The sequence below is a fragment of the Actinia tenebrosa genome, unplaced genomic scaffold (genome assembly GCF_029948245.1).
Source record: "Actinia tenebrosa isolate PJP-AT-01 unplaced genomic scaffold, QUT_ActTen_1.0 PGA_scaffold9__36_contigs__length_13948895, whole genome shotgun sequence".
Classification (NCBI taxonomy): Eukaryota; Metazoa; Cnidaria; class Anthozoa; order Actiniaria; family Actiniidae; genus Actinia; species Actinia tenebrosa.
The window spans coordinates 7,766,472-7,777,345 of NW_028292586.1; the positions used below are offsets into that span (position 1 = coordinate 7,766,472).

The following is a 10,874-nucleotide window of genomic DNA, read 5'->3' on the forward strand; positions in this document are numbered from 1 at the left end:
TTATTAGGGAATTTTTTAAAGTACAAAAGAAATATATACACAAGCCTTTGCTCTGGTCAGATTATGCATATTTAAGTTTATTTATAAGACAGAATTTTGCCTGGTACAAACAGCTATTAATTTGAGAACTGTTGCATGTTTCTACATCCTAAGGAAACAACTAAGAGCGTTATTTATATTTCTGCTACCTCTACATCGTCAAGATACGCCTGGGTTTTTGGCTTTCATAGACTTGATAGTCAACTTAATGAAAATTTGTTGAATCTCAGGAGAGCAAAGCTTCCTAATTTTATAAGAGGTAAACAGAGAGAAAAATTCACTATATCAATTTTGTGACTAAGGCAAGTATGAAGTAGCCCAATGTGGGTATTTCATACATCCATCAGTCAATCAGTTCAGTGGTGGCCAAAAGCACAAAATCTGGGGTGCTTGCAGAAATATTTAACACTCTACTAAGAGAAAAGTGAACCATGATCAAAGGTGATATAGAGTATAGTAAGGTGATAGTTTTGCCTACTCATAGTTTAGATAACCATTACAGTGAGGACGTTCTGCCAACCATGATCACCATTATTTGCTGAACTTTCTACTGTTTCAAACCCTTTAAAATGAAGCATTAAGTTTAAATTGTCAACAAGTCATCCAAATAGACCCTTTGCCAAAATGGTGGTCAAAAATTGAAATAAGTTAAATTAAGCAAAAACTACCAGTATAAAGCACTAGAAAGAGCACCTTTACTTTCGTGACCCTACAAAAATTCATTGGGTCAGGTGTTAAATCGGCCGAGAAAACTCAAGTTGAAAATCAACAAATTTACAGACATTTGTAGGTACACGTCTGTAAATTTGTCGATTTTCAACTCGAATTTTCTCGGCCGAAATGACACCGGAAATTATGAATTTTCATAAAGTTAAGGTGCAGCTCTTTCCAGTGCTGGTATTGGTTTTTCACTGTTTAATTTCAACTCAGCTGCCATTCTGGCAAGGGGTCTATTAGGCGATTCAAAATAAATCTTATTTCCAATTGATTGGTTCAAGGGATGATTTAGAGTAAGATGTATCTTTAAAAAGTGACAAAAACTTGGAGTGTTCAAGGTTCGAGTGTCCTCACTGTAAAATAGAATTTTGTATAAATTTAAGATTTTGAATAAACTACTTCGCTTATTAATTTTGCCGTCAATATTTTTATTATTAGAGTAGAAATGAGAGAACAAATATTACAACAGTCAAGAGTCCAAGTTAATTTCTGATATAGTTCATGATATCAATAAGAGCCCATTAGCCAAATCCCATCACACCCATACTACCCAAATATCATATATTTTAGCATCTGACAAATATCATAAAAATTAATGAGTGATTTTAACCCAAGAAATGCTTTCTTTTGTATGTTAGTCTGTTCTTCTACTAAACAGTCACGATAAAACAAAATACAGTCCAAAAACAAAACAGTCACTTTACATCATATATCAAATTAATTTTGGTGTAAATTATTTCCTATTTTTTAGTCCACATGTTTCTTCTATGAGTATTCTGTCAGTTCTAGTACTTTTTAGATAATGTAAATTATCTGTGGCAAATGATGTGTTGCCCTTATGCACCTTTTGGAGTGATAAGTAATCATGAAAGTGATGAAAATGTTTGTGAAACAAAAAAGGGATCGTTTTCTCAAGCCTCTTACACGTCATTGGTCTTGAATGGAAAAGTACAAATGCTCAAGCTAAAAGGAACTGTTATACACTTTTGTTTCAGAAATTGAATACAATCACCCTACCTATTATTGAATAAATCAACTGTACTGTGCTTCTCAATTGAGTTTGGCAAAAGAGAAGTTTTGTTTTGGGGCACCATTAAAATTAGTCAATAGTCCCTGCTGATGTCACAGGCAATATAGCATGTGTAGAGTGATTATTGTGTTGATGCTCCCGACAACATGCACACTTCACCAGCAAAACTTTGTGACAAAACTTTTGTTGTGCCAAACTTAAGTGAGAAGTATAGTAACTACATATTGAAATTTCAGTTCCTGTAATTCTCATGTAATTCTGGGCTTATGTCATACACTAGACTTAATATCCTCTTTATGACTTTATCTTTGTTCTGGTTTACATCGTTTGTCATTACGTCTAATTTCACTTTAGTATTCTCATCAATCTTGACCTGGAAGTCATCTTTGGAACCCATGTGCTGGAAATAAGAATGGATTATTATCAATAGGGGAAAATAGCAAATTTGTGGGAAGCAGGGGTGGTCTGTCTTTTGCTTCAATACATACAACGTGAATGCCTCCCCCCCCTACCTCCCAAAAAAATTGCCTTAAAATTAGATTTAATCATGAAATAACTCTGGGTTGATCAATAGCTTACAGATCAAGCCCTGGCTGAAACAATCTCTCAGCTGATGTAAGTCATGGCACAGTGCTAACTCAGAGATCAAATTAGAATTTATCTTGTAAGGTTGTACTAAGTGATAGAAAACTAGAGGACCCAAAGAAAAACTCTTGAATCAAGGAAGAGACCTCAAACAAAGTCTGTTACATTGTGATGTGAAGATCAGCACCAGGGTTGACTCAAATACATGTTATTGTATTAAAGTGCACATGAACCCTTTGACAATACATTCAGTACCGGTTCTGCATAAAGTAAATAGTTGATTAGTAAAATATTTCTTGATTTGAGTGACGCGTCTCTAAGTTAGGAAGGTTTATACTTCCAATATGTTAATGATGATGACGTCAGGTAAGGTATTTGAGTGTTTTTGTTGTAACTAGTAATACTTAATGCTGGTCATTTTGAAAATAAAAATTTTAAATAGCTTTCATGTAAACCATGAGTAAAATAATGATGCTTTTTAAATACTGTATCTATGAACCAGTTCGATTTTGTATATTTAATTAAGCCTTAATAGACGTCACGCTTATTAGCATATTGAAAGTATAAACCTTCATAATTTAGAAACGCATCACTCAAATCAAGAAATATTTTACCATTCAACTATTTACTTCATGTAGAATCAGTACTGAAAGTATTGTCGAAGGGTTCATTTGCACTTTAAACCCAGGACCCCAGTGGTGAGATGCGGGTGCACTGCAGGTCTACTAAAGATCGTTTTTAAGGATTATATATTCCAAGAAGGACTAACTTCCAATATGTCAGTACAGTTGCAAACGTTTTGGTGTTTAAGTTTCCTTACAGCACTTCTCAATCACACTCGTGAAATCGTGAATTTTTTTTGAAACACAACAGAGTTTTGGTGGACGCCAATCAAAGTGTTTCCCAGCATTGTCAGAAAACCCCAAGTTTTTAAGGGCATGTGCCTATGGAATGTCATGGAAATGCAATGATTGATGTCCACCAAAATCTACGTCACCACAATGGCAAATTGTACGATTCCACACATGTGATTGAGATAGAGCTATTTTAATAAAGGTTGAACTAGCGAATGACTATTTTGAAATAGCTGTATATACAAAGGTCCTATCATTATTCCATTAAATTTTACCAACCTCCTTCTGGTACTCTTGGAACTGATTTTCTCTTTCTGCTCTGTAGCTAGTAATTTCTTCTACAGCTTCTTCTTTAGCTTGCTTCAATCTTTTAGTTTTACCTAAAAGAAAAAAAGATGTTACATTTAACAATAACTTCAGAGACAAGCCAACATGGATCAGACAGATCTATATAGAAAATGTATTAACGTTTGACTCCTGGGCATTTTTGAGGTTTTTATTGTTTTTCTGGACCTAAACATTACTGGGGGGATGGTACTTTTGCCCGTTTAGGGTAGGGATGTGCAACTGAGCTCTCTGAACCCTGACCTTGTTCCAGATCAAGGACAAATAGACATACATGTATGAACTTGTTCATACCTAGGGCCACCAGGCCCATAAGTACATAATTTTTAGATATAAATATTGTATTATTAATAATTCTAATCATGAAAATCCAACGTATATTTTATTTAAGGCTGATAAATAAAGCTTATTATTGTAGATAAAGTCGCTGAAATTCATACACTGTTCCAGAGTAAAATCGCTAAAACCATACCCTGGTGTATATTAAAAAACCTGTTCCGGTACTTAAACTGAAAATAGATACCCTGTTCAAGAGAGAGAGAGATAGAAAGAGAGAGTGATTTCTATACCTTGTTCTGGAGAGCGAGTGCAATTTTATATACCCTGTTCCAGAGTAGAATCACTGAATATCATATTCTGTTTTGAGGTACATACCGATATAGATAACATGGGGGAGTACCCCCCTCCCTCCCCTGGTAAACCTTCTGCAAGCCCTAGCCTTCCTAGTTAACAGCCTTCCTAGTTAACAGTCATCCCCTTGAAAGCATTTTAGGTCTGCCACTGAAACAACAGCTTTTACTTGGAAAGGAAGATGGCAAGTCTCATCCGTGGAAAGATTCAACAAATATCTTTTAAAAATAGCCTATTTTTTTATTCTTGGGGAAAATATTTCATTTTGACAATAGATAATAGAAAATATTTGGAAATTTTCATGTGCCAAACTTTGCACACCTAGATTCAAAATCAGTTGGGATGTAGTTCAATTTGTAGATGTAGTACAATTTTTACTGTTGAGAATAAAGATTCATTGAGTTGTCCCCTGAATTGAGTTTCTTTGACACATAATTATAAAATATATATTTATCATGTATTTTAAAAACGCCTAGCCAAAGAAGTATTGGGCAGTAAGATAAAATACAAACCCAATCGCATTAATGTTTTATTAATATATAGTGAAAATAAGAATGTTCCAAGAGAAAAATCAAACCACTTGCATTTTAATTGTTAAATAGAACTATATATTTTCCTCTAGCTTTAGCTTAGTGCAGTCCTAACATATATCAAGCAAAGATAAGCTTTTTAGAGCACGAAAAAATAAAGTAAAATATATAAGACTAATGGAAATTTATGTTACGAAACTGATGGAATCCTTGGGTTTTCGGCTGAAATCCCTCGTTTGTTTTTCATTGAAATGACGAGAATAATGAGTTGAATCTCATCGAAAAAAGCCACAATCTATATAGATGGCTTTTGTTGAAGTACTTACGTTTTTTAGCATCTGATACTAATTCTGCAGCCCTCTTTTCGGCGGCTAAAAGTTGTTGAATTCCTTGTGAATGTGACGCCATCTTGAACCTTCCTTTGAGCTGATGATCACATGACGAAGGGACGAGGACTGAGGACCACAGGGAGCCCAATTAAGATTAGGGCAGACAGGCGAAAAATGAAATTCGGTAAAAAAATACTCTTCATTCAAATGAACGGGAAAATCAAGCACAAACTAACTACAATATTTTTTCGATTAATAAAATACTTTTAATCAGCCACAAATAAACTTTTTTAAAAAATTATTTCGAACGAACGCTATGAGAGGAAGACGGCGAAAAAGGAGTCAAAGGGACTGAAAACGGTATTTCATCTTGTTTTACATCCTATACGTGTGCAACTTTCCAAATTGGACCGTTGCAGACTCCATCTTTAGTCCTACTTCCCCAGCCGACCCGCTACGGCCCCCTTTCCCTCCTCTCCTTGACCGCCACGCTATACGACGTACAGCCTCGGACAGGCTATATTATCATCTGACGGAACCCGTTTTAGACAGGAGGCACATGGTATGAGCTATAGTATTATATGAATCCCGGTTTTTACTCAAATATCTCAATATGGCAATAACTACTGGCACACCCAGTAAAATAACCAACATACAGTAGTCCCCTTCACAGTTCCCTGCGCTATCTTGAAAGGTAGCCGTGCCTTTATTTTATTACGCATTGCTCCTAAACTTCCTAAACTCTGAACTTTGAGTGGTATTCCTGTGGACCTGTGATGGAGAAGGGAAAACAATCCACCTGAAAACTTTCAGTTTCAAAAAGTTACAAGCGCACGTCAGTTTATTTGAAGCCCGCGCGTTGATTGGCCCAGAGTCTGTGGGAAACCATTTGACAGCGCAGTACGAAGAACACGCGTTTCGCCGAAGACCAAAGACTCGTACGCCTCGAAAGGCTTCGTTTTGAAAAAACAGCGTCCAAGAATATTTATCAGTTTATTCGCCTAGCTTAACGCAGAAAATCATGGAAAGTTTGTTTCTTCACAGTATGTAAGTTCCAACACCGACGAAAAAGGTCAGTGTAAAGTAATTCTTATGACTCGTTGTTCTTGTTTGAATTCGTGTTCGACAAACTAGCTCAACAGTAAACGATTTAGTCTTTGCCACCTTTGTCACCTCTGCCAGTTTTCGTTTTTTTGATTTTCAGTTTTGTTATATAATAATAGAACGATAAAAAAGGTTCCTGGTGATGGTTAATTATAGATTAACTAAACTTCGAAAAGTGAAGAATTCTTCACATGAATTATCATTTGATTTTCAACAGTCTCCTAAACTTGCGTAAAAATCGGCTTGCATATAGCAAACTCAGTTATATCCTTTCTTTTATACTCGAAACGTCCTCTTGTTTAGCGGGACTGAACAAACCTTAATTAAAACTGAGTTCATCGTCCTTTTGTCGCATTCTTTAATATTTAGATCTTATTAACCGAGCGGGAGGTCTGTACTGGATAATCTTGACCGAGGTCAAGATTATCCCGTACAGACCGACCAAGCTCGGTTGATAAGAGTTTTATTATATGACCACTTTTCATTGAAAAGGAAAAAATAACGTTTTCGCCGTAAGATTAATATGCGACCGGACCGGTTAATACCGGAGAATCTAGACCAGTCCGCGATGCGATCTATCCAATCAGATTGCTCGATTTGCTAGTGTCCAGGCTCTAAGATTCACGGTCATATAATAACGTACATATATCGTTTTCTTTTTTATTTTCCCGACTTTTGGCGCCATTCGTTTTCAGCCGAGTTCTAGGCTGGATTTGAACAAGAGAGCACTTCATACATAAGTTTCTATCTGTATATTTTGTTTTCTCTCTGTTGAAAACAAAAAATAAAGCAATTATTGGCTGATCATGTGATATCTGCCGAAGTCGTAGGGCTGAGCTAGGTCATAGATAAAACAGCTACATGCAGCCAACGTCTTGATATTATGCGACATGCGAAAACCAAAAGCAAGAGAATATGAACTTCTATTAAAACTATTAAATAGGTAGCTTTTCGAACGTGTCGTTTTAAGGTTGAATTTCAACCGTTGTTAAATTTCTCTTTTTTTTTTTCTTTCTTTCTTTCTTTCTTCCACAACAACAACAATGTCGCATGATATAATGAAACTTAATGATTTTAATCTTTAACTTTACGAATTTATCTTATTGATAGAAAAATATCATCGTAGTAAAAAAGAAATATCTCTCCAGTATATGCAGTCCAGCTATTGCTATATTTCAAAGTCTTGCTGCTACTCTTGCTGCTGTTCGTTCTCTATAATTATAATCGCGCGGATTGCTCTATTGTTCACCACAATGCTTTTAGTTGTCATTTGCTTTGAATGGGACATCAACAGTGGATTGAAGAAATGACCAACGTCTTTGCTTACCTTCAATATGCACTCTTGTTTTTATTCATTCATTTCTTCTTCTTCTTCTTTTTATTTTTTTATTTTTATTATTTTTATTTTTATTTTTATTTTTATTTATTTATTTATTTATTTATTTTATGGATCTTTTTTCGGTACTGTTGGCATAGTAATCAGTATAGGCTTCACCGACAAGCCTATGAGAAAACAAGCCTTGACGAGAAAACGCAACTTTTTACCTCTTTTTGCTATTTTTCACAGACTTTAAGGTTTATTTTACATACTTCTCCCTAACAAAGGAATATACTTTGCGCTACAAGTGCCGTATATGCACGTCTTACTGTTGTGGTAGCCGGCCTCGAGGCTCAAGCTTCCTGTTACAAAAGTTTGGCGGGAAACGATATGGGATCAAAATTTCCGTCACCGAAAAATATTCTCGTGACAAATGCAATTTCATAAATTCAGTAGTTTAAATTAATTCTTTAATTTTTAGCTTTAAAAAAATCACAAAATTTGTAGTTATTTACTAGTGTGTTGACTCTTTTACCTGTCAAAAATAAACGCTTTCACTGCGGGAGGTAAGTTAACAGGGAAACCTGTTGATTTGGACACGATATTTTGACAACCAAAGTAATTTTTTGTACTCCTTTTTTCAAAGAGATATTCATACCACTAGCTCATCATATCAGTTCATATATCTTATACTAACGTAAGTTCACGTATATCTAATAAGGTGTTGTGATTGGAATTGTGGATTTCGTGTTCGTGATTGGCTATTCAGAAGTGAGTGTTCTCAGTGCAAAAAACGGTGTTAAGGCTAGTTTGCGCATTCATATAACCAGAGTTAATACTCTGATATAACCTCTTCCTTTCTTTAAACTAGCTTGCTAAATGACGGATCATTACCGTATGAAACTGTAATGATACACCGTATACACCGTGAAAAGATGAAAAAACTTACTGACGTTTCGGACGCTAGTCCTTCGTCGGAGTACGAAGGACTAGCGTCCGAAACGTTGGTAAGTTTTTTCATCTTTTCACGGTGTGTAATTTACCTTTTTATCATTACTGTTTCATTAGAAACACCGACGCAGCTCAAACTAGTCTTTAGCTAGTTATCTCTTCTTTTCACTGTATAAAACTGTTGAAAGTCCTGTTTTACTATGTTTTTACACACCATGGTTTTCTTGTATTTCACTTTCTAAGTTTGCTCGTGTGCAACAAACAAGAGAACAGAGGTTACGTTACAAAATAGAAAATTAGAATGACACCCTAATAACACCAATTGTATTGATTTTTGCATTGTACCACTCAGGCGAGAGATTAGACCTTAAATGTTCTTAAACCAGTGTTCGAATCAAAATAGAGATAAGAAAACAAGGAAATACATGGACTCGGTGCCATTTGCTGGTACGAAAAGCATTACTTTCGTCCACCTTAATATTTACTGGTGCTTATAACGCCGGTGGCCAAATAAATGAGCACTTCTACGAGTGTTTTCGATTCCCTTGATTAACAAATCGACTATACCCCCTGGAGGGAATTGAAGTTTGGGGCAAATCGGCAAAATACGGTATATGAAAGAAAGAAAGAAAGAAAGAAAGAAAGAAAGAACACTTACCCCGAATCCAGCAAAACGGGCAGAAAGTACTTGGGCACACAAGAATTGTAATCACTTGCAATACGTTGGTTAACAAAACAAAATTTTCCTTGAAATGTTTAAATTTTGTACAGCATATGATGAAGAGTAAAACTGTTCAGTTCATACACTAATAAGGCATGAAAACAGGTGCACCGTTTGAAAGAAAACTTCTCGTGGTAAAAAAGAATCACCTTTCAGACGTACTAAAAACAAAATCTTCATGTCATTAACTGGTGGCCATATTCTAGGGCGAGTCGGTCTTCCCATATGTCCAGCATGGAGACAGGTCCATTTAAACACAAAAAACCGCTTCTCTTCAAGGCCGTAGCAATGTACGGATCTAAAAGAGAGGGGAATCACTCACCACATCATCTTTCAACATGATATTGTCATGATATTGAACTATCAAAAAGTTACTACCTTATTAATTGAGGTGACATTCATTTTTGTCGACTCTGATCGATCTCCCACCAAGAAAATAATCATTCTCTTGATTTACCCGTTTCATCATCTATCAACATGATCGATTGACCATGTTATTTTCATGATATTTAATTATGATCACAAAAAAAGTTACAATCTTAATTATCTTAGGTGACATTCATTTTTTTTTTTTTTTATTTTGACTCTGATCTCCCGCCAAAAAAAATAAAAGAATTTTAAAATTTAAAAAACATTCTTTTGATTACGTAAATTGCCTTGTTTACATACAAGGCTCGTAACTTACCTATCACGCATGTTCTTATATAATTTCCGAGCCCAACTCACACGGCTTTATACCACCTTATCTCTCATTCTTTTGATTGTGATATTAATTTTTGTAGTAGCAAAAAGAGTCCCAGCTTCAATATTCACGGTATGCATGTTCTTCGGTTGATTAAGAATTATTTCATATTTAATTGAAAATAAAAATAAATGAAGTTTGACCATAGTTTTTATAGTTAATGCAAACAATATATTTAAGTTTTTTGTTAAAAACATTGAACTTGTTTTGATGTTGACTTGAAACTGAATCATCTAATTTATTTTGATTGAATTTATCAGTTTTTTCGTACAATTAAAATATTGCCTTCATTCATTCTTGAAATATCGTTACCTCGATAAATTGATTTCAGTTTCGTTCCATCTAGCTATAATTATATTGTTTACGTTTTGGTTACGAATATAGCTAGCTTAATACTGATACTATTCCATTTATTCAAAAAGCTAAAAATACAAACTTTCTTTGCTCGCTTAAAATTATGCCTAATAATTCTGCATCATAAACCCAAAATGGGTAAAACCATTTTTCGCTCCATTTTTTGGCCATTTATACATTAGAAATCTCGCAAGTTAACCTTGGGAAATAATCGATGTTGTGTTTCCCACGGGTTGATATTGTATTTGCGGTATCTCTGATCTCAGTCGAGCTTATATGAACAATACAAAGGTAACTGGATTGTAGAAATTTGTTTTCCGCGTCCGTGCTTTTTCGTGTTCTTTCGCCCCTTCAACCGAGACTGTAGTGTTGTCAATCAAACGTCACCTATTTGTGGAACGTATCACGTTAGCATCAAAATTAAAAACTTTATAATTGAATTGTTTCTACTAGAAAACTACAGAAAAACACAGCATATGGTATCTCTAAAACTACGCACGGAATTATAGTAGCCTCCATTTATTGCGACATGCCAAAACTTTGCGATATAAATCCGTCACTATAGTAACCCCAGCGCTCCAGTGCCCACAAGTTCCCCCACTAAGAAGAGCAAAGAAAACAACAG

At 35.1% G+C, this 10,874-nt stretch overlaps 1 protein-coding gene across 1 annotated transcript; it reads right to left on the bottom strand.

Moving 5' to 3' along the window:
* Window positions 1–56: 56 nt before the first annotated feature.
* On the bottom strand, window positions 57–5,187 carry LOC116294531 (V-type proton ATPase subunit G). The gene is made up of 3 exons (XM_031702157.2): window positions 5,057–5,187; window positions 3,505–3,605; window positions 57–2,186 (listed from the first exon to the last, which is right to left on the bottom strand). Exons 1-3 carry the CDS (start codon window positions 5,136–5,138, stop codon window positions 2,019–2,021), a joined length of 351 nt encoding a protein of 116 aa, XP_031558017.1. The 5' UTR covers window positions 5,139–5,187; the 3' UTR covers window positions 57–2,018.
* Window positions 5,188–10,874: the final 5,687 nt, after the last annotated feature.

What these genes read in the sequence shown, in the direction of transcription:
- LOC116294531 (XM_031702157.2), bottom strand. Translation starts at nt 5,138, where the DNA reads ATGGCGTCACATTCACAAGGAATTCAACAACTTTTAGCCGCCGAAAAG. An exon ending in AGTATCAGATGCTAAAAAAC is followed by an intron (nt 3,606 to 5,056) that starts GTAAGTACTTCA and finishes TTTTTCTTTTAG; the next exon opens with GTAAAACTAAAAGATTGAAG. An exon ending in TCCAAGAGTACCAGAAGGAG is followed by an intron (nt 2,187 to 3,504) that starts GTTGGTAAAATT and finishes TCTTATTTCCAG; the next exon opens with CACATGGGTTCCAAAGATGA.